General features: G+C 38.3%; 1 protein-coding gene and 1 long non-coding RNA gene across 2 annotated transcripts; one reads left to right on the forward strand and one right to left on the reverse strand.

Moving 5' to 3' along the window:
* Positions 1-210: 210 nt before the first annotated feature.
* On the reverse strand, positions 211-2688 carry LOC126375806 (uncharacterized). Its single transcript, XM_050022893.1, has one exon. It carries the CDS (start codon positions 2686-2688, stop codon positions 211-213), a length of 2478 nt encoding a protein of 825 aa, XP_049878850.1.
* A 12275-nt stretch (positions 2689-14963) lies between these two features.
* LOC126375765 (uncharacterized) lies at positions 14964-15702 on the forward strand. The gene is made up of 3 exons (XR_007567651.1): positions 14964-15127; positions 15232-15354; positions 15678-15702. It is a non-coding gene; the product is annotated as an uncharacterized LOC126375765 (long non-coding RNA).
* Positions 15703-24994: the final 9292 nt, after the last annotated feature.

The following is a 24994-nucleotide window of genomic DNA, read 5'->3' on the forward strand; positions in this document are numbered from 1 at the left end:
GTTGCTTCGTCCAGCAGACTAGGTAGTCTCCATACAGTGCAAGTGGAACAACGTCCACTGCGGGCGGCCGGAGCGACAGCGTTGATTCACAGAGTGCGAGTAATTAGCTCCGAATAATGATAAAAATCCAACTTACATTTAACAGATTCAGCGATTGCTACTGTCAGGACCCTTGACGGCGCGTTGATCCATTAGGCATGTCCTTGAACATTAAACAATTTTGTTTTCCCTGTAGAGCAGCATGTTACCATATAGTGATGACTCGGGGCCAGCGAGTAAGTTATTGTTAAAACACATACCGTTTACTCGGGCTGGGGCATCGACGACCAGTCGTGTCTCCTTGTTAGTTTTTCCAACGTGACTATGAGGTGAGAACCATGTATGAGGTGTACGCTGCGAGTCCCTTAGCTTGAACTTACGTGCTACACCTTTACTCACCAGCTGCGAGGTGCCTTTCCGCTTACGACCCGCACGCTTGACGTCAACGTTCTGCCGAAGCTTACCTAATTGGACCATAGAGTTGGAGGTAAACGGTAATTTTACCTCGCCGAGGTCGTTCTGTGGCATTTGCTCGTCGCGCGGCGTGTCGGTGTAGATGACGAGCGAGTGCTCGCACTGCTCGCAGGGACGCGGTTCGGACACACGGCCGTGCAGGCACCAACCTAGGGGGGTGAGTGTAGCGGACGGCTCGTTTGGTTTACCTAACTTAATCTCTAAAGGTAACAGTAAATGATAATTATCCTGCCCTATCAACATTTCGGGCTTCGTATCAGAAGTACATAAATAGTCTTTGACATCAAGTAAATGTTGATAACTGTTACAATTCACAACAGACAAGTTTTGTATAGGCAAATTCAACTCATGTATAGAACGCGCTTTAATACTATGCACCTTATTGTCCATACCCGATAGATTTACATCCACCACTGTTGTCTCACACACCATCTGAGTGTCGGCCCAGGCGCCGCTGACCCGCATTGTCTCGCGGCGGCCGCGCAGCCCGGCGCGCTCCGCCAGCGCGCTGCTCAGCAGCGACACAGTCGACCCGTCGTCTAGTAGCGCGGTAGTATCGATCACACCGTTAGGTCCGTGTACACGTATAGGCACAACTTTTAATAGCACTTTACACTCACTCGCGTCAATGTTCGTCACAGTCTGTGTAGGTAGCTCTGGTTCCGGCGGCGATTGCACGATGACACTCGCAGACTCGTCCCGGCGATTGTTCACGGGGTAGTGCAGCAAACGATGATGTGTTTGTCCACAGCTGTCCTGGTAACATGCCGGAGCTGGGCAGGTCTCCCGACTATGACGAGAATTGAGACACTTGTAGCATATGCCGTTGCGCTTCACATATTGCCATCTCACTTTACGCAATGATCTTGCAAACTTCTTACACGCGGTTAGTTTGTGTGTAGCTGTGTGGCAAAAGTGGCACTTTGTGTCGTGCTCCGTGTGTAACACGTGGGCGTCGTGTGGTCGATGTGATGACGTGGCGCTCGTGAAATGAATGGAGGCTGTAGTGGAGATCTTTAAAGCTTCATTACTCAGAAACTCCGATAAAATAATAAGGCGAGGTTTCGTGCCTTCTTGTATCAATGGAAAGCTGTAGTCAGACCATTTTGCGATGAGCACTGCAGGCAATTTAGACAGTATGAGAGAGACTGTGTTCATACCTAGCAGATATTCTTGTCGGTCGAGTGCTCGTACTGCTTCCATGAAGTTCTGTACCTTTATAGAAAAAGGTATAATATCACGTTGATATTCTTGTGCCATAGGTTGTAACTTCTTTATATCCTGTAGAAGTCTAGATACGATGCCATCGGGATTACCATATCGTAGCTGTAGTGTAGCCATTATCGTGGCTGGTGACGTCGCGCTAATAAGAAGTGCAGCGACAGTCTCCTTAGCAGCTCCCCGTAGACATTTCCGTAATCTCCATAGGTTCTCCTTCTCAGAGAAATTACATAGGAGCGTCGACTCGTCGTACGCTTGTTTAAATTGTAGCCACTCCATTGGGTCGCCCGTGAACTCAGGTAAGTCCTTAGGCGTACTAATGCGGCTCAATAATGTAGCGTTATGTCCATTGTTGGTAGAGGCAGTTGCTAGGTCCTTGAGTGCGCTGGCAAGCATGTGTATCGTACCATCTGCTGATAGTGCGGCGGGCGGCGGCGCGGCCGCGGGCGGCGGCGGGGCCGCGGGCTGCGGTGGCGGGCGCGCGGGCACTGTAGACTGTGCGGCGAGAGCCGCTGATGCTGGTGCCGGCGCTGACGGTAGCATCGACACACCCTCAGTTGTACCATAATCGTGGGTGGGCCGAGCCTTTTTCAGCTCCTCGTGACTGCTCTCTAGCCATTCGGCAACGTTAGACGTAACGCTTACCTCATCCTCCTCGTGTGGACTGTATCCTTCTTGTAGCTCCACTAGATCGGCTTGTAACTTTAAATCGATAAGTTCCATACGGATTTTCGCTTTTTCAGCTTGTGCCTGCAGTTCTAGTCGTTTCTTACATGCGTGAAAAGAACTTACAGACGATTTCTTGGACTTCACGCTGCCGCATATTGTGCGCGGCGGTGAAGCCGCAGCTTTTCCTTGGGTAAAAGTGGTATTATGTTCTTTTACCGTCGTCTCCGCTACCGTGGCCGTTTCCTCCTCACATTTCTTACTTCTGGTCGTACTCCGCGTATCCATCTTAGCGGGTGGAGTGCGAAACATGAAGAAAAATCCGGCTCGAAGGACCAACTTGTAACTGTTCGGCAGCGGGTGCGCGGAAATAAAAGAAAAACTAAGAAATATCACTTTACTACAAATACATACAAGGAAAAAGGAAATATATAAAAGAAAAGCAAAAATAAAATAAACTTAAAAAACTCAACGACCGATCTTGGTGACAGCGAAAATTGGAAGATAAAACAAAGGAAAAAGACAAAAGACAATCTCACCGTAAAAGAAGAATAAAACATAGGTTCTTAAAAACTAAGGAGATTGTATACAATTATCAAAAGGTATAAAACCTATATAAAAATGTCCGTGCGTCGTTAACAACGTGCTTGATAATCTGTTCTACTTTGAGGGCGACACACACGAGATTAATATCTATCTCAAGACAACTTAAGGAGGTTGTAAATAAAGTGTACCAATTTTTGAAAGGCAAAAAAAAAATTATTACCGTACATCGGTCGAATACGTAAACGACATTAATTTAGCAAAAACTGTTGCTGAAGCCACAGGTTTATCTGAAACCAGCGTCAAAAAATTATAAAAGAAGCTAGAATCATGGAAGCACAAGGCAGCACAGCGACTTTCAAATCACCACGGGAAAACAGTTTTCCTAAAAAAAGGATTGAAATCGACAATTTTACGGAAGGTGTCATGCGAAGAAAAATTACACAAATGGTATACTGACAAAAAAATGTATTCCGTCGTTATGCAGGATTGAAACAAGACAATATACTTCATTGCTCACGTGAATACTTAAGACAGACAATACGTAAGGCTTGGGTTCAATTATGTATTTAACCTGCCAGTCAAAGAGGAAACTATTAATTGAACTTCATTACATCAGAGACATTAAAAAATACCGCCGAGAGGGTAAGTCAATAATTTTCCTAGATGAAACTTACGTGAATCAAAATCACGTGACACGAAAATGCTGGCAGTCTAATACAGAACGCGGGGCTGTGCAAAACATCGGTAAAGGACCTCGCTTTGTAATTGTACACGCTGGTAGTCGCAATGGCTTTGTACCCAATGCTTTATTAATATTTAAATCGCATTCCAAGGTCGGTGGTTATCATGGAGACATGAATGCCACAAATTTTCGAAAATGGATCGATGAAAAACTGTTACCAAACATTCCTCCGAATTTTGTGATTGTAATGGACAACGCCGCTTACCATAGCACTCAGATCGATAAAAAGCCTACAATGAGTACCCTGAAAAGCAAAATGCAGCAGTGGTTAGAACGGCGAAGTGTTCAGTATGATTGCGCTATGCGTAAATGTGAACTAATGAAAATAATTAATGAGCAAAACACGAGTCTGGTCAAAAATACTTGAGGTTGTGGTTAAAGCTGGCTGCGAAGACACTATATTTTTTAAATACGGACTAAAGGAATCCCAGAAATATATAAAAACCAACAGAGCTTTTGTCACCTCATCACGTCCAAGGAGGTGTAACAACGTATCGACTGACACAAGACAGTTGGAATTGGCTTATTCTGGTCCAATTCAGATTCGAAAATCTCTGCATAAAGACTTGATTAGCCTTTGTAAATAGCACGCAATACCAGAAAGGTATCACAGTTTTTATTTGGGCCTGACTACTGACTCCAGTGTTTCTCAGTCTGGTGAGCAAGAAGATCACACTATTAATGATTCTGATCAATCAGAGTCAGACTGAGATTAAGATGAGAAAACTATTTGATTGTGAAACGTAACTATGTGATTTTTAAAGATTATAGTAACATGTTAATTTAGAGTGGCCGTTACGGTTCTTAATAAAAATAATTTTCAAGTGCCATTTTAGATCTTGGTACCCAGTTGAAACAATTATATTATAATGATTATGTTTCCGTTGTGATATGAACGTTGTTTTTTTATAAGTTGATTTTTACCAAATAAATAATTATTTTCAAAAGAAAATGTATTTTTTTGCCTTTAAACAACTTTTACGTATACACACGTACAAATATAAATATGTTTGAGGATAGGCCTCTTTTTATAAATAAAAGTCCGAACTGGATGGGTATCTTCTATAATTGTTCATTAACACACGGAAATATTACGGTACAAAAGGTTAAATTATATGAAAATCCCCGAGACAATTAAAAGTGCACCTGTCGCCTAGCATGCCTTTCACCCAAGAGAGCGAGGTGAGGTGCGGGGCGAGCGGTGTGACATATGGCCAAGCGTGAGTCGAATTTATTTGGCACTGGCTACAACATCATTCAGCCTTGTCACACGCCACACCACCCCCCAAGGCAGAAAAATAGCCCAACCCGAAAGAAACAATGGCCAGCGTACTACAGGGAACTTCTCGCCGTGTACGAGAGCATACAGTATTTCCGCCACATTATGTGTGTATTGATGTTGTATAATTAAGAATGGCTATGGAGGAGCGGATCCTGTTGTCACAGGTGTTTTTGCACTTACTAGCAGGCTCCAACCCTGATTATTGTTAATTAAGGTTATTGTTAACGAAATAAACTTTATTTTATTTTTATTTTTTTATTTATTTATACTGACCATAAACCGTTAATCTGCATGTTCACAGGCACAAAATGCTACCTGTCGTCCTTCTAGGTATGCGTGCTGCCCTCAGGGAAGATCTGCAGTGTTCAGCAGCGGAGCTCGTGTACGGAGAGCCCTTACGGTGACCAGGTAAGCTAATTTCTCCTGCTGAACCCAATCAGGACCGCTTCGAGGACCTACAGAGCTTCGCAACTCAACTGCGTCATAACATGGCTCGCCTGCGACCCATACCTGGCTAGCGACACGGCCAGCAATGTATTTTTGTATCTAAGGATCTTAGCACCGCGTCTCACATCTTTTTAAGGGATGACACAGTCAGACCTTCTCTTAAACCGCCTTACACAGGACCGTACAAGGTCGTGTCTAGGAGGGATAAGACCATCACCATCACCGTAGGTGATAAAAACGTACAAGTAAGCCTAGACCGCGTCAAACCGGCGTATATACTGGATAGCCCCACTTCACCAGCCACCCGGGTACCCATCGCTCACTCACTTGCGACGTCCGATCCCATTCCTGCTGCTCCGGTGATACCTGCTGCTCCAACTGCGCCTCCGGTCTTGCCTGCCCCCACTGTTCTACCTACGCCTACTGGTAAACCGCAGTACACTACGCGCTCAGGTCGTAATGTCAGATTTAAGGACCGTCTGGATTTATAACTTTCCTACTGTCGTCCTCTCCTGCTCACTCACTGCATTTTTTTTATTCAAGTACTAACACCGCACTAAGTACTAGCACCGCTCCAAGTACTAGCAGCGTTGATAATTACCCCCAGTCCAAGTGCTAGTAACAACCCGATGAGGGAAGTAAATTGTCTACTCCAGGGAAGAAGCGAAAACTATCTAAAAAGAAAATTATTGTAGATGATTTTGATATCTGTGCGATACGCAATATTATAAACAGCATGTACACTGTGCAAAAGGAAGTGCCAACGCTCAAGAAAATCCTGGTAACTGCTAAAAAAGATTTAAATTTCCAAGGTGGAAGAACCTTCCTTCGAAATATTTTAGTTAACCAGTTGGGTTATAAATTTAAGAAATGCAAAAATGCACGCACTGTTCTTATTCAGAAGCCCGACATCGCCGCCGGAAGGGAACGCTACCTGCGCCGAATGAAAGAGAATAGTGACCTTGGTGCCGATAAAAAACCGGTCACCTACCTGGACGAAACGTGGATTCATTCACACTATACCGTCAGTAAATGTTGCAAGAACACTGTCGACAGCAGTGTGAAAAAAAACTTTAACCCAGGACAACGGTGGATACTGGTTCATGCAGGAGGAAAAAATGGATTTATTCCTGGAGCCGACTTACTCTACAAGTGTAAAAGCAAAACTGGTGACTATCATAATGAAATGAATACAGAAAATTTTGTGAAATGGCTTAATGAAAAATTAATCCCAAACTTGCCGTCAAATGGTATTGTCGTCATTGATAATGCACCGTATCATTCGACGCAGTCAGAGACACCGCCTACAAGTACTTCGACGAAATCAGACATGCAGCAATGGCTACATAACAACAACGTTCCCTTCGACGAAAGAATGAGAAAGAGGGAACTTTATCACTTAATAAAACAAACAAAGCCGCCGAAGAAATATGTTGTGGATGAATTATTCAAACAACATGGCCATGAAGTCGTCCGTTTACCACCCTACCATTGTGACCTGAACCCGATCGAATACGTATGGAATTTAATAAAACAAAGGTAAAATATTTAGGTAATAATATTAATGAAATTCTAAATTTACACACCATAGGAGAGCCTAATATAATAAAAATAATAATTACTTACTAACGATTTATTTTCAAATGAAATTTTTGATGTGCCATACTAATTTATATCTAAGTGAATTATGTACGAAATGTATGAAATAAATGATAATTATTTTTATTTTTTTATGTAAAGGGTGGCATACAAAAACGTCGACCAGCTCGAGAAAAATATCGAAAATCTAACAAGAGATGCTATAGCATCAATCACTCCGTCGGATTGGAAAAAGGAGGTCAATCACGTAGAAAGACTGCAGCAGGTCAGTTATAAAAATAATAATCAGAAGTACTCTTTACTTATAATATAACTAGCTGTTCAGTTTTATCATCTTAGTATACATGTAGATTTATGGAATTTATGAACAATATTATTATTTTTAGAAATACTGGGAAACCGATGGCCTTACTGACCAGTCTCTTCGACAACTCGTAATCGAGTTGGGAGGCGAAGAGACATCGGACAGCGAAAGCGAAACTGAAAGTGAAGAAGACGATTAGTTTTGACAAGAGACTATTAATTATAGGGATACAATTTATAAGTATTTATGTCCTCCAGCATAATATATATTTTACTTTTATATGTATTTTTTTAATTACTTATCTGTATTTTAAATTTTAATACAAATTATATCTGTATAACTTAGTTATCTACTAAACGATTACGTTGTCTTACACTGCAAATGTTGTGTGCACCTATAATTGGCTTATGTAACAGTCTAATTCCTGATGTAACTTTTATTTTATTTAATGTTTTATAATATTATATAAGCTGTTGGTGTACCTTTTTTATAAATAAATAAATAAATTATAGCGATGATGAGTAATAATAACTGAAAAATATACCACGCGCCACGAAACTAAAACCTCGTGTGACAGAGAGGGATAATGCTTGTGCATTATTTACATATAAAAAGACATTCTCAGTAAATAAAAACCGCTTCCTATAAAACCTTGAAATATTTAAGTAAACTTTTATATTACATTGATAAAGAACTTAAAGCAATGTTTGGATTCTTTTTGGATTGTAAAATTATCAGTCTGTTGTCTGGTATTTGTACTTATTCGACTAAAATAACTTAAAATACTATTGTATTGCAAAATTGGCCGATAAAGTCCATGCTCCAAAATAAAATCGGTAGTTTCATTGTTGAACCTTTTTTTGCACACCGTACCCGAGCTCAAAAATGACGCCATCAACGCCATGCGTCTAGTTAACGTGACCGAGTTGTAAGGGTGCTATAGACACTCACAACCTTCGCAGCAACGCCCACCGCGACCAGCTGGTGACTCCTGCCCACAAGCTGGCTAGGTCGGAGCAGTCAGTGTTCGTACTAGGCCCATCAATATACAACCGCCTACCCGAATCTATACGAAATGCACCATCATTGCAATGTTTTAAATACAAAATGAGAACCTGGCTAAACCATAACTTTTTTTGTTTTACCGAACTCCTAGACTTGCCTCTATCGAGTTAATTTTAATGAACTAGTATTTAAAACCGAATTACACAATTTGTAATTTTAGACAGATTTATTAATGTAACTACTTATACAATTTATTATTTTAAACTAATTTATTAATACAATTTATTATTTTTATTTTTTAACTAATGTATTAACGTAATTATACAATTTATTTTAGTTGGAATAAGTAATAGAATGGAATAATTGTAACAAATACCTACATATGATAGTTTGTGAACTAATATGACCTGTAACGAATGTTATCAAATAAATTATCATTATCATTAGGAATAGCTTATATGCTTTTAATATATTATTAGTAGTAATAGTAGTATTGAGTATCATCCGGCCAAGTAGTTAATGCCACCTGCGGCAAATCTAAAAAAAACCAATTAAAAAAAATTAAGTTATGTGAAAAGCGTATTTAGAAACGTGTATTCATGTGATAGACCAAAGCTGTAGATTGATGTTATATTACTTGCGTAAGCTAATTTCGGTATCGTAATTATCGTAAGACCTCGGAGAGGCAATTTTTAAATGGCAAATTATAACAACAACGCGTTCAATGGCTATTACAACTATACGCCAAATCCCTACGCCGGTCGTGGCGAAGCGCAGTGGGGAAGAGGAGGTTACAATACCTTCCCTCGACCCGAACTGGAAGCGCCGCGTCGCGGAAGAGGAGGACGCTATATGGGAGGCCCACCTCGTCCAGCTCAGCAGCCTGCTCCTCAGGAGGAGAAGCCTGCGGCGGTTGAGGCTCCACCACAGGGAGTCCCCCAACCCAAACCCATTCGACTTGTTCACGTAAGGGTTGAGGCTGTCGTCGAGGAGGTGCCGGAAATTGCTGATGAAGTCGTTCTTGGTGATGAATTAGAGCAGATGGAGCCAGAGTGGTCGCGGAGGTTCCAGAGCCTTTTTTGGCACAGCCAGAGGTAGTCTTGGAGGTCCAGGGGCCTCCACTGGCACCTATAAATTCGAGAGCTCTATCTCCCTCCCTTTTCGACGGCGGCCGACACCCTATATGTAACATATGTTACGTACATCAGTTAAACAAAGTTTTGATTCCATGTGGGCATACATTATGCCAGTCCTGCCTGGACCAGCTCATACATCGTGATATTAATTCATGTCTAGTTTGTCGTACGAGGATTCAGACTTCCAATTCTTCCAATTCAATGCTACACTGCTTTACCTGTGGTTCTATATATGTATTTACCCGACTGTGCAATGTTATAACTGTTGTCGATTTGTTATAAATGTGGACAGGGCCACTCTGGCGACACATGTGATGTGAATGAAGATAATTATTGGTGTTGTCTATGCAATAGGTATAAAACCTATTATATTTTTGAAAACATCTATTATATTTTTTTAAATATCTTCATTGAATAGATAGAAAGCTGAACGTTTCTGTGGGCATAGTGTTTTTTGCCAAACGCCGCGATGATCCAGATTTCATAATTGTTGACCATTTTTACCTGTGCGTGTTTTTGCCTATGCGTACATATTCAGACTTTTTTCGCGCTTCTGTTATTTCACGAATCATATCGATGGTTACCTACGGCTACTGGTCAAAGCCCTCGATATATTTCGCGACGCGCCCGCGCGGCATCTGTGCTGCGATATATTATTTAAGTATACTGAAACTGACTACATACCTAATTGTTTTTCAGACGTGCTGGCGCAGAAATTCAGCGGGAGTACGTCGCGACTGGAGGCGCATCGGCGAGGAGAGCTGCCACGCCGCAACAGGGAGCAGCGCCACATTAGAACATAATCCTCACAAGTAATATGAAGGCCCTCGAACGGGGAATAATTTCCATTCGAGAGTTTCTCGTGCAAACGATTCGACTTGTTCACGTAGGGGTTGAGGCTGTCGTCAAGGAGGTGCCGGAAATTGCTGATGAAGTCGTTCTTGGTGATGAATTAGAGCAGATGGAGCCAGAGTGGTCGCGGAGGTTCCAGAGCCTTTTTTGGCACAGCCAGAGGTAGTCTTGGAGGTCCAGGGGCCTCCACTGGCACCCATAAATTCGAGAGCTCTATCTCCCTCCCTTTTCGACGGCGGCCGACACCCTATATGTAACATATGTTACGTACATCAGTTAAACAAAGTTTTGATTCCATGTGGGCATACATTATGCCAGTCCTGCCTGGACCAGCTCATACATCGTGATATTAATTCATGTCCAGTTTGTCGTACGAGGATTCAGACTTCCAATTCTTCCAATTCAATGCTACACTGCTTTACCTGTGGTTCTATATATTTACCCGACTGTGCAATGTTATAACTGTTGTCGATTTGTTATAAATGTGGACAGGGCCACTCTGGCGACACATGTGATGTGAATGAAGATAATTATTGGTGTTGTCTATGCAATAGGTATAAAACCTATTATATTTTTGAAAACATCTATTATATTTTTTTAAATATCTTCATTGAATAGATAGAAAGCTGAATGTTTCTGTGGGCATAGTGTTTTTTGCCAAACGCCGCGATGATCCAGATTTCATAATTGTTGACCATTTTTACCTGTGCGTGTTTTTGCCTATGCGTACATATTCAGACTTTTTTCGCGCTTCTGTTATTTCACGAATCATATCGATGGTTACCTACGGCTACTGGTCAAAGCCCTCGATATATTTCGCGACGCGCCCGCGCGGCATCTGTGCTGCGATATATTATTTAAGTATACTGAAACTGACTACATACCTAATTGTTTTTCAGACGTGCTGGCGCAGAAATTCAGCGGGAGTACGTCGCGACTGGAGGCGCATCGGCGAGGAGAGCTGCCACGCCGCAACAGGGAGCAGCGCCACATTAGAACATAATCCTCACAAGTAATATGAAGGCCCTCGAACGGGGAATAATTTCCATTCGAGAGTTTCTCGTGCAAACGATTCGACTTGTTCACGTAGGGGTTGAGGCTGTCGTCGAGGAGGTGCCGGAAATTGCTGATGAAGTCGTTCTTGGTGATGAATTAGAGCAGATGGAGCCAGAGTGGTCGCGGAGGTTCCAGAGCCTTTTTTGGCACAGCCAGAGGTAGTCTTGGAGGTCCAGGGGCCTCCACTGGCACCCATAAATTCGAGAGCTCTATCTCCCTCCCTTTTCGACGGCGGCCGACACCCTATATGTAACATATGTTACGTACATCAGTTAAAGTTTTAATTCCATGTGGGCATACATTATGCCAGTTCTGCCTGGACCAGCTCATACATCGTGATATTAATTCATGTCCAGTTTGTCGTACGAGGATTCAGACTTCCAATTCTTCCAATTCAATGCTACACTGCTTTACCTGTGGTTCTATATATTTACCCGACTGTGCAATGTTATAACTGTTGTCAATTTGTTATAAATGTGGACAGGGCCACTCTGGCGACACATGTGATGTGAATGAAGATAATTATTGGTGTTGTCTATGCAAAGGTTATCACCAAGCAACTAACAAAACATGCTTAGAATATGAAAGGCAAAAGGCGATAAAGGAAACAATGAGCAAAAGTTGTATTTCATATGTGGAAGCAGTTAAATTACACCCTCCTATTAGCAGAAAGTCATATGCCGACGCCTTGCTGACTGTTGATCTCCAAACATCTCCAAACATGCAGCACAACCAACCAACAAACTCGCCAGCATATCACATCACTTTGTAAATAGCAGCACAGGTTTCTGGTATGATTCGCCCTAAAGATTGAGGCGATATTATGGCTGAAAATTTTAGGCACTCATATGATCTCCCTGATGCTAGAAATCGTAAAGTAACTGTTAACCTCTCGTGTGCCGAGATAGCGTTTCTCATTACAGTGTCTTGCTTCTCAATTAGAGGAGTAACTAACGTTAGAAGTTTCATGTAAGTTTCTTCATTCATTCGTAAATAATTATAATAATCTTTTGGCGTAATCCTCAATTCTTTTAATAAATTTGTATGAGTAAACTGTTTTCTTTTCATTAACCACTGTTTGCACCACTCTACTCGATCTTTTCTTTTTTTTGTTTAATTTTCACGAGTAAAATACCCAATACGGCTAACACATCATCGTCCGTCACCGGTGACGCCATGGCGTCAACTGCCGATTGGACAAATCAAATTGATCGTGTGTGGTGTATATAGACGAACTGCAGATTTGATCAAATCGATTGGATCATGCCGATTGGACGATAGGAAGGATGATGTATGGCCACCATTAGTTGTGTGGGTGAAAATCACCAGTCGCGCTACGGGATGGACGCTCTTAAGAAATAAATCTGAATTTATTTTAAACTCAGGAGCCAGTGAGCTTATTTTATGACATAAGATTATGACATATGATAAGAAAATTACTTTTGTAGCGTGTGACCTCCCTAATGAGCGCCCTCTACGGAGTAACCGCGGCAACCCGCCTAGGCGTTTCTCAATATAATTTTATAAATACGATAGATGGCGCACGTCGGGCGAGCGGGGGTTGGCTCACGAGGTACGCATATTATTATTACAAGTTACGCCTCCCTCGCGCCCCGCGCGCGCCCTTCTACGTCCGGCCAGTGGGCTCGGGATCTTTGACAAGTGTTAATTTGTATTGTACGTTTTAAGTCTTTAAGTCGAACTGTGTGTCACTGTGTAGTTTTCTTTTCTGTGCCTTATTAAGTAAAACTTCAAAGGAAAACGGCCTTTTACTTCTCACGCCCGCTACACTTTCTAATTTTAGAGTTTTTTCTTGTTGAGACCAATGTCCGCCCATCCAAAATTTATAAATAAATTAAGCTGTATACTCTATGGCACTTTACTTCTATATAATCATTCCAGAAATATCGTTGTAATATAAAACAATTTTCCGGCGAAGATGCGGTATGGTAGTTTAGGATTAGCGCAATATTGCGAGAGAATAAATGTTTGGATACTATAAAAAACGAGACACTTCTTGACGACGTCACGCTGTCCCTTGCTATTGGGCTTCGCTTGGGGGTGCAAATAAATCAGCCACATCTGTGTCGATGCGGAGCCTTAGTCAATGATTTGGGGCGCCATGGTTTGTCATGTTTGAGGAGTGCGGGTCGGATACCTCGTCATGCCTCCTTAAATGACATAATACGCAGGGCTCTTTCTTCTATAGGAGTCCCGTCCATTCTGGAGCCCAGTGGAATTATTCGCGCGGATGGCAAACGTCCGGATGGGTTGACGTTGGTTCCGTGGAGCATGGGTCGTTGTCTCGTATGGGATGCGACTTGTGTTGACTCTCTGGCACCTTCTCATGTACCTTCGACCTCTGTTAGGGCAGGTGCTGCGGCCCAGGCAGCGGAGGAGGGGAAGAGAGGGAAATATGTGGGTTTAAGTGGGTCGTATATCTTTTTGCCATTCGCAGTGGAGACGATGGGTCCGTGGGGTCCTGAGGCGAAATTATTTTTGAGTGACATTTCGGCGCGTCTCATTGAGGCTACTGGCGATCCGAGAGCTGGCAGTTATTTTGCGCAGAGGATAGGCCTGGCAGTTCAGAGGGGGAATGCTGCCAGCGTTTTGGGCGCTCTGCCTCAGTGCGGCGCGCTGGAGGAGATCTTCTATTTATAATAAGTTCGTATTGTTAATATTGTTATTTTTAGATCATTTATTTGTTTATATTTACTATAAAAAAAAGTCGAGTTTGCAATTAATACAGAAAACATAAAAGCTGAAGCACGTGCTCAAAGCATAATAATTGGCGTAGTGGCCGACACATATTTAAATTACATTCAAGATTAAGACATAGCCTATAACATGATTCAAAAATTGGAAAATAATTCCATGAAGAAAGGAACGAGAAGCAAACTATTTTTGAGACGATAAAAAATAAACGGACATGAAATACACAGAAGCTACACCACTATGTGAACACTTTTTGACATAATCTAAATTATTTAATCAATTCCAAACTAACCTTTTAAAATTGAGATCACTTTTTAGGTAATTTTCATAGCTATTAACTCGCATTAACTCGTTAATCCGTTAATTAACGAAGTTAACATTTTGATTAACGGATTAACTTTTAACTTTTAAAAATGTTAACGGACACGTTAACTTCCGTTAATATGTAGAAGTCCGTTAAACGTTAATCCAATGCCTACTATTTACCGCACGGCACCACGGCACAGCGCGAAATACAGATTCAGACAAGTATAAAACGAAACGTATGACAGCAGTAGAGTGGATGCAATAAAAAAGTGCATGGAAAAAAGGTAGAAGATGCCTTACGACAAGAAGCAGTGGAATAGTTGAAAGACAGATGTAGCGGACGCCGCCGCTAGAGCGAGACGGCGCCGCTAAAACGCTAAAAAGGGACAACATGAGGAAGTAACGTTGGAACAAGACGGCGATATTATTAGAGCGAGACGGACATACAACTATAGTTTGGCAAGCGAGTCGTGGCACTAAGCATTTTTACACATTCTTTATGTGGCAACATTTTCGAACTGTCATGTCAAACGTCACAAAATTCACAAATCTGTTTTGTAACCTATCGTCTTGTGTATTTTTATCAAAATATTCCGAAATTATGTCGAAACCGATAAAAAGTGGCGTGAGAAGTATGTTGTATACTATGATAAATAATTACGAACATTTAAAAAGTGAATTCAATGAAGCTGCGATGGAAAAACAACGCCTTTTGGATGAAATCCTGTCCGCGTCAGGTACTATGACCAAACGTTATTGATACTTGACGGTATATATTTGTATGTTTCTATTTTTTCTTTAACTTAGCTAGAAATCAGCATTTGTTCTTTTATTCTTTCAGCTCGTGTGGATGATGAAGTTAGAAATTCAATTCAAGGTCTAGTTCTGGAGTTACAAAAAAGTCAAGAAAATGAGATGTGGAATTCAAAGTCACGATATATAACACAAATCAGCACCATGACAGGTAGTAAGCTGAAAAATATACCTTTGGTAATATCCAATTTCTTGATACTATCTCTGTAAAAAAATCTGACTAATCAAAATACAGGCTTTCGCCTAGTTTGAGGTATGTTCTTAAAGTAATCTGTTGAACTGTGTAATTTCACAATGAATAAAGATTTGTTTTAATTTACTTAGCATTAGTTAAAATATATTAGTTAATATAAAAATAACACTACTACTAGTTAGATCGTCCTTGAAATATTATGTACTAGTTTAAATACTTTGTACTAGTTTGATGGTCCTTGAAAAATTTTAATTAACACATTAATCCGTTTTATTTTACAGGAGTAAGTGTTAGAACATTACGACGAACACAAAAAGAAGGTTCTATGAACCAAGGTGAATGGAATACACCAGGTAAAAAACGACCACGGCAACCGACAGTGTCCAATTTGGATGATTTTGATATTTCTGTCATAAGAAACAAAATAAACGAGTTTTATGTTGTCAAAAAGTGTCCCAATATATTTCACGCAGATTTCGAGATTGCCGTAGCAAATGCCTTAAGATATTTTTTCCATGTATAACGATAAAGAAGTGTTACTATCATTATTGTCAATGCTTATGGCGAAAAGCAAAACAAATTGGTTTAAAAAGTAAAATACATAGAAGAATTGTGGGTTTTTGTACTGCATTGCCGCTAACTCCGTTAGAATATGTTAAAAACGGATGGGAGTACATAAAAACTGAATCAAATTAATTGAGCGGGGAAAAGATGAAACAGTTCATTGCATACATGGCCCGACAATGGATGAACGACGATCGCTATATAGCCGAATGGAACGTAGTTAGTCAAAGGCACCGCACAAACAATGTATGCGAAAGTTGGCACTCCCAATTAAATAAAAAAATTAATAAAAACTACGTAACTTTATTCGAAGTATTAACAGAATTATTCAATCAGAAGGAAATTAATAATGTAAAAAGAAGAAGGGTGGACCAAACAGAAAAAGATAATTTTGTGATTTCCTGCCAATTAAAACTTTTAAATGGTGAAATATCATTAGGACATTTTCTTGAAACATTACGTTAAACATTGTTTCAAGAAAATGTTTTAATGATTTTCACCATTTTAGTTTTAATTTTAAATTCGAATTAGTTGTAAATAAAAGCTATATACATAATTTGAATGTTTTCTTTTAATTAAAAAAAAAAAATAGTTATATACTAACACTGGTACTGGTAGATACCGTAGTACAGCTAGGACAGCACTAGTTAGGGAATAAATACAATAAATGGTGTGGAAAAAATTGTAGTGTGATTAACAAGAAAAAAAATCCTGTTTGTAACACTGGTGTGATAACTTGGTGTGACTATGAGTCGGTAAGGGACTAATTGATGTAGGACAATGTTTAGACAGACATAGCAAAGTCAGATTTTTTAAATTGATGTAGGACAATGTTTGGACAGACTTAGCAGTCATTCTTTTAGTTTTATTCAAGTATGAAATAAAAATATTCTACAATTGTCTTTCATTGTACTAGTAATTGGCATACATATACGGGTAAGACTCTAAAAATGAGGAAAGTTGTATATAAATAAAATAATCGGCTTTATGAGATTGTCGGCACGCAGCGATCTCTAGTACTAAAATTAGAAAAAGTTGGCATAGTGCGATAAGTTGTATGAAATTTTATAAAAAGTCAGCATTCAGCGATATCTAGTACTTAGGGCCGGCGCCCACTGCCGGGACGGCACGGCATGTCATGGCAAAGGATTTTAATACTAATTAAATTATTTTGAATCTTATTTCAATAAGTTTAGAATTTATGTTACTTTATTTTGATACCACGATGCCGCGACGTGCCACAGGATGCCGCGGCATGACGCGACACGCCGCCCCGTTGTACCGTATGCACCATTGACCTGCACCATCAATGCCCTTTTTCGTTAAATGGCAGATTCTGGAAACGGCAGATTCTGTAAATGGCAGATTCTATAAATGGCAGATTCTTTGAACGACGGATTTTGTATAGTCGTTAGCTAAAAAGAAAATGTACAGCGATTTTAACAAAACGAAAATAGATGCATAATTGCAGCCTTTACCCGTGGTCCCGGTGGGTTGACCCATTGCCGGGTCCACGGGTAATTTTCATTACCCGTGGTTCCATGACATTAGTGATTGATCCCTGGACTTCTGACTGTATCGAGAGAAAATTAAACATGAACATACGATACGTACAAAACATACCATGAACTTATTTAAGATTAAATACAAATCCATCTAACAGCATAATAGGTACGTCAAATAAATCACATATTATAAAGAGAGTAACCTTTTTTCCTGTATTAGTCATATTGTTTATGACTAGTAGGATCTTTATTCATTTGTTCTCTTTTGTCATTTTGACATTGACAGATAAAATGAAATTGAATGATATTTTGCTAATTCTTCAATCAATTTGTTAAACATGGAAAATAATGTGAAAATAATTCGAACCCGGCGTTTAATTCCTATTTCTGAATTATCCGTATCATATGGTTTCCATGTTAGAAAATTTCCTACTTAGTTTTTTTTATATTCTGAATTTTCCGAATTATAAGATTTCCACATAGTTCATTTTTACAAATTCATATTTTTCCATATTAGGTATTATAAATGGGCCAGTACAATAAGCAAAATAATAAATAAGCAATATTTAGGTTGTCAATAAAAACTTCATGCGCAATAAGGAGAACAGAGGAAGGAAGTGATTATGATTATTTTAATGTCAAATCAATCAATGTCATATCCATTATCTATTTGTAAATTGTTTTATTGCATTACAATTTTGCAATATTAATAGTTTGATTAAACGATAAATGATGGCTTCTACGAGTTCTGGGGAAGTTGGGCTAGATTTTGTGGAAATCGGCAAGCGAGGTAAGAAGAAGTTACTGAGGGCCGGCTACCAGTATTACTTACAAACAAAAAATAAAAACGGGAGTTCTATTTGGCGTTGTGCAAATAAAGTTCGACGTTGTAATGCTAGTGTGACATTAAATTTTGAATTGAATTCAGTATTACGAGAAAGTAGTCATACTTGTAAACCGGACTACTTTAAAAACAAAATATCACAAGCCCTAAATTCTTGCAAGAATCGTTGTCGCACGGATTGGAAGTCAGTGCCTAAAATATTCGAGGAGTGCATGGAGGGACTTGACAGTGACTCAGACTCCAGCAATAATGCCGAGGTACCGCCGTTTTCCGTTAAAGATGCGTTGTATTCAACACGAAAAGATGTTTATAATGTTTCTAAATGTACATTTAAGAAGATTGACGAAGTAGAAATCCCTGATATCTTAAAGAAGAATTTTCTTTTATATGAAGGTGAAGGAGAACATAAAATTTTTATATTTGGAAAACGGAAATGTCTAAAATTATTAAAGAAGGCAAATTTATTTTTAGCGGATGGAACCTTTAAGAGTGTGCCTGCGCCTTTTGAACAATTATTTACAGTTCACATTGATACCGGAAGTTCTCGGGAGCTGACATCTATCATACCAATATTTTTTTGCTTATTGCCGAACAAAAAAGAGTGTACCTATGAAGAAGTATTTCGCATTCTGAAAGAAAATTTTAATGTCTCAATATCTCATTTTAAAAGTGACTGGGAAACGGCAATAATTAATGCCGTTAAAAAAGTTTTTCCGGGTGTACGTGTAAAGGGATGTTTTTATCATTTCTCCAAAGCGATTTGGAGAAATGCAGAAAAATGTAACATGCTGATAGATAAACAACACAGAAAGATCATTAGACTGACTTCTAACTTAGCCTTGATGCCAGCCGAATACATACCCGAAGGATGGTTATGTATTTTAAACAAAGCATCCGATGACACTCCAACAGAAAAGTTTATAGAGTATTTCAATAAAAATTGGATGTCTAAAGTCTGCATGAACATGTGGTGTTGTACAAATGAGCGCCACAGAACAACCAACGCTCTCGAGGGCTGGCACTTTCGTTTAAACAAAAAGATAGGAAAGAGCAATCTTTTCGAATATATTCATTTTCTAAAAAAGGAAGCAGATTTTTTTGCAAAGAAAGTGAAGAAGGGACAAGTTTATGTAATTGAAAAAAACAGACGATCGAAATATATAATAAAAGATTCGAAAATTGAAAAATATATTGAAGACTTGTTAAAGGGAAAAATAACACCTGGACAATGCTTAAAAAAGTTATGCTGGTTTAAGTGATTGATTATATTTTATTTTACGCATTCTTTCCGTTGCGCATATTGTTAAGTTAAAAATAAAGAAAAATGTTTTGTTGTGTTTACTGTCGTAATTATTATTTATTCTAACTGTACTTTTCGGAAAAATAAGAACTTGTATAATTCATAATTGATAAAATAGAGAATTCGGAATATTCGGAATATGTAAAATCTATAACTAGGACTACACAGATTGGGTATAATAAAGAATTGGACAAATATATAATTTGGCCAATTCGGAATTAGGACCCCAACGCCGAGAGGAATAATTCAAAGAAAGAAAGGCAGTGTTTTGCTGTTCAAAAATTATCAGTATTACAAGCACACTGTTTATAAAAATGAATCAACTCTTTGGAACTGTTCTTTGAAACGGAAACATCAGTGCAAAGGATCTGTAACTATTAATAAAGTGAGTATTGTATTTTTTCTGAAATTTTAATGCTCTCTGTCGTAAAATTAGAATAATTTAATATTTATCATTTGCTCCATTGTCTCTGCCTACTCCTCTCCTAGGACCGAGGCGTGAGCTGTATGTATGTATCATTTGCTAAAATGTTTGTATTCCTTTTCTAACAGGAACAGATTGTAATAAAAAACATATCTCATACATGTCCGGATATTATATTAAATGAACTGACCGAATGTTTAGACAATTTAAAATCAGAGGCACGAACGACTGATCGTCCTGTTACACATTTATATGAAGAAGCGAAAGAGAGATGGTTGAGTAAAGGAAACGAAATATTGACTCCCTTTCCGGAGTTCAACAGTGTCAAGCATTGTCTTTATACCGCACGGAATGAATATGCTGGAGTTACTAAAATGAATTTTAAAACATTTCATGAAGTACAGGTTCCATTACAACACCGAAATATGGTTTTGGCAGAATATTATTATGAAGACACAACAATTTTGGTGTTCTGTATGGAAGAAGATAGAGATAAAATTGAACAAACAAAGGAAATATTTGGTGACGCAACATTCAATTGTTGCCCCCCTCCATTCCTTGAATTTTTTACTATACACGCTGAATTAGGCAGTACTGCTAGTACAACTAATACAAAACCTATAATTTACGCTTTACTGAGTGATAAGAAAACAGAAACGTATACAGCCCTTTTCTGTATATTAAAATCACAGTTTCCAAACTGGGAACCACTAAAGTATCACTGTGATTTTGAACTTGCAGCTATAAATTCCATATATAATGTTTTTCCCGATATAGAGATTAAAGGGTGCTATTATCACTGGCAGCAAGCTATGTGGAGGATGGGCAAAAAGATATTCGGCATTAAAAAAAGTAAACCTCAAGCTAGAGTTGTGTCACTATGTTCAGTATTGCCATTATTGCCAAGTGAACGACTTTTGGAAGGGTGGGAATATGTTAAATTACGGTGCAACTCCGAAAATATTAAAATCAAGAAATTTTTAGATTACTTGCAACGTTCTTGGCTGAAGAATGATATTGTCAAAACTCTCAGTGTCTTCGGAGAAAGGCACCGAACTAATAACGTATCGGAGTCTTGGCATAGCAAAATTAAATTAAAAAAAAAAATCACGAACATAATGCGTCTCCTAAACGTTTTAAAAAAATTATCAAAAATTAAAAAGTATAGTCCGGTTAGAACCAGAACAAAATTATCAATTGAAAATGATCAGTTCATAACCGATACACTTATGGAATTGATTACTGGTGAAATATCAGTTGGATACGCTTTGGAAATGTTGAGATAGTCATTATTTTTTTTTATTTATTTAACATCATTGGGTCTAGTATGAGTATATTTTTGTTCTTAAGGATGGAATTATTTTATTTCAATGAGTAAATTTTGTTTGTAGCTGATGGTTTTCATTTTCTATCGATAGTCAGAAGTCCAGGGATCAATCACTAATGCCATGGAACCACGGGTAATGAAAATTACCCACGGACCCGGTAATGGGTCGACCCACCGGGACCACGGGTAAAGGCTGCATAATTGACGACTGCTTCGCTGAACACTTAAAGTGTGCTCCTGGTGGTAGAACGAGTAAATTTTGTATGATCCGTAGTGCTCCTTTGGTGGTTTGGTGGAGCACATCTTATGTCGTTATATTTATGGTTCCACTTTACCCCTACAAAGGATGGAACACATGATGACTATTTTATTTGCACTTGACTCTGAAGAGTACTTCAAATAAGTTATAGTATCTCTACAATAAAATCTACTTAGATAGAACTACTAATTTGCATAGTCTTTGTTATCATCAGTCAATGTCAGTGATATTAATATAATTGTTAATTATCAATTGCTATAAGTATTTCCTTCTTTTATTGAAACATGGATATAAAATACATTAAAAGAAATGGTGGCACAATTTTACTTAATGCGGGCCATCAATACTATTTCCGGAAGCGATATAAAAGTAATAATGAATTATGGCGTTGTAAAAAATATAATGATAGTGTTCTGAAATGCTCGGGTTCGCTGACTATATGTGTAAGTTTAAATTTCCATTCGCTAATTGTTTTAAATGAGAACTAATACAAAACCTTAGATTAATAATCTAAGTACAGAACCTTTATTTCGATCGTACCTCTATTTCTGGTATTTTATGTGTAGTCTTGAAGGTATTTTCTTGTACAATTATCTACTTAGTGATATTTCTACGATTGTATCCAAGGGTCGTATATCATCTATGTATGCCAAATTTTTATACTTAATATTGCAGGATAATATCGTATTATTAAAAAGTAGACCTCATTTATGTTTGCCCAATCATGAAGAAAATGAAGTTGATTGGGTAGTTCACGGCATTATTAAAACTGAGGCAGCAAGATCGGATCAACCCATGCAACAATTTTACAATGATAAAGTAACAGAAATCACAAATACGTGTAGCGTTGCTTTACCAACATTTGTTAATGTAAAGCAGAGTTTATACAAAGCACGAAATGTCGAATTAGATATTCAAAAGCTCTATCACAAAGATCCATGTGCAGTGGAAATACCAAGTATCCACAAAGATTTTCTTTTAGCAGATTACTGTTTTGAAGATACCCGTATACTTGTCTTCTGTTTACAAAAAAATAAAGGCGAAATAGCCAACGTTCAGGAATATTTCATTGATGGCACTTTCGATGCATGTCCAAAACCATTTCATCAATTGATTACAATACATGGAGATGTCGGCAGTTCAGAGGATACTATTAAAATTAAGCCTTTTTTTTATGCACTTTTGTGTGACAAAAGAGAATCTACATACGAAATTCTATTTAAATTGATAAAGTCTGAAATTCATGTTTGGAATCCTCTGAAGCTACACTGTGATTATGAAGCTGCTACCATAAATGCTATGTATAAAGTTTTTCCGACAATACAAATTCATGGTTGCTACTTTCATTGGTTGCGAAAAGTTTGGCGTAAAGGAAAGTCATTAGGTCACACGAAGACGAAAATGGAGAAAAGAATATTATCGCTAAGTTCAAGCTTGGTATTGTTGCCACAGGATTACATAGCAGCGGGATGGCAATATATAAAACAAGAATGTTTTAAACCTTTGCCTAAATTTGAAAAATATATGGAAAAAATACTATTTAAGAGCAAATATCGATCGATAATTAGTGTTTTCGGATTGAGGCATCACACCAATAATGTCGTCGAGGCATGGAATTCAAAATTAAATAATAATATACTGAAACACCGTAACAATGTATTACGTCTATTGAATACACTAAAAAAAATTGAAAATGGAAACACAAATAAGAAGCGTAAGAATCATGAAATCATTAATGATGATTACATACGAAATATTCAATTAGAGCTCATAAATGGTGTTACTACAGTGGGTCATGCTCTAGAAAAACTGCGATAGAGGTAGCATATCATTTGCTATACGATCTTTTTAAAAGGGAAGTTTTTAAAAAAGTTTATGTCTTACATTATTTTAGTATCTCATAGTATGTATGTAGTAACAGTGTTATGTGTTCTCTGTCAAGGTAATAATAAATTACGGGCGATTATAAATAAAATTTAATTCCAGTGACACAAATTATTGTTTATTAAACGGACAGGAAAATTATAATTATTGTTTGAATTGTAATAATATTATTTATCGTTTAGTTAGTTCTACTTACATCATTGCACTATTACTTATTGGCGAGTAAAATCATACTCCATTGTTCCTATTTTATATAACGGGTAAGTAATTTAATAATTATTTGCCATAAATCGAAATAATTTATTGCTTGTTTGTTTTTGAAAGGTGGATTATGCTTTATTCCTTACAGATATGTCGAAAGATCATGATTTTTCTTTCATTCAAATCAATGGAGCTACAGCTTTGCTACACGAGAATTACAAGTATCATAATCTTAAAAGATATAAAAGTGGCGCGGCAATATGGCGATGTTCCAATTATAGAAAACTAAAATGTTTAGGAACATTAACTATAAAAGTAAGTACCTGCTAATTTTTTTCTTTTGTTTTTAAAGTTTATAAAAAAAAGTTTCACCTATTTCAGGATGAACTTATTTTAGCTAAAAAACCACACATTTGTAACCCGGATGTGTATAAAAATATGTCGTTGATGGAAATCTCAAAGCTGAAGAAGATTGTACAGGAAACCGATAAACCCATCACAAAGTTATATGATGAAAAATTATTTGAGCTGAAGAATAGTGGTGTTGATCTTGTGATGAAGATACCTAAATTTGAAAGTATTAGACACTCGTTATACGATGCGCGGAATAAATTTGAAGGAGTTCCAAAAACCGTTTTTCGGAATATACAGGAAGTAGTCGTTCCAGCGAAGTATAAAGATTTCGTCTTGGCGGATTATTATTATAATGATAGAAGAATAATTGTATTTTGCACCACAGACTTGCGAAAAAAAATTGCAGAAATAAGAGAATTTTTTGTAGACGGCACGTTTAAGAGTTGCCCCTCTCCTTTTGTACAACTATTTACACTGCATGGAGAAGTAAACAGTTCTACAGAAACAAACAGTGTCATTCCATTATTGTTTGCATTGCATGTCCGATCGAAAAGCCGACAGTTACATTATACTTCTTAACCTCATAAAATCACAATTGCCGGAATTTGAAGTTACAAAAATACATTGCGATTTCGAACTGGCTACAATTAATGCCATCAATAATGTGTTTCCCAATGCGAAAATTATAGGTTGTTATTACCATTGGTGTAGAACTGTATGGCGTAAAGCAAAACGTTTAGGACACACGAAAAGTAAGGCAGAGAGGAGAATTGTAGCTCTAACTGCGGCGCTTTCACTTATCCCAGAAGAAAATTTTCGCGAGGGCTGGTCTTATATTAAAGCAGAGTGTGGAGATGAAATTCAAATGCCAAAATTTATTAACTACATACAGCGGTTTTGGATAAACAAGTCGTATTCGAACAACATTCCGCATCC

The sequence above is a fragment of the Pectinophora gossypiella genome, chromosome 19, assembly GCF_024362695.1.
Source record: "Pectinophora gossypiella chromosome 19, ilPecGoss1.1, whole genome shotgun sequence".
Lineage (NCBI taxonomy): Eukaryota > Metazoa > Arthropoda > Insecta > Lepidoptera > Gelechiidae > Pectinophora > Pectinophora gossypiella.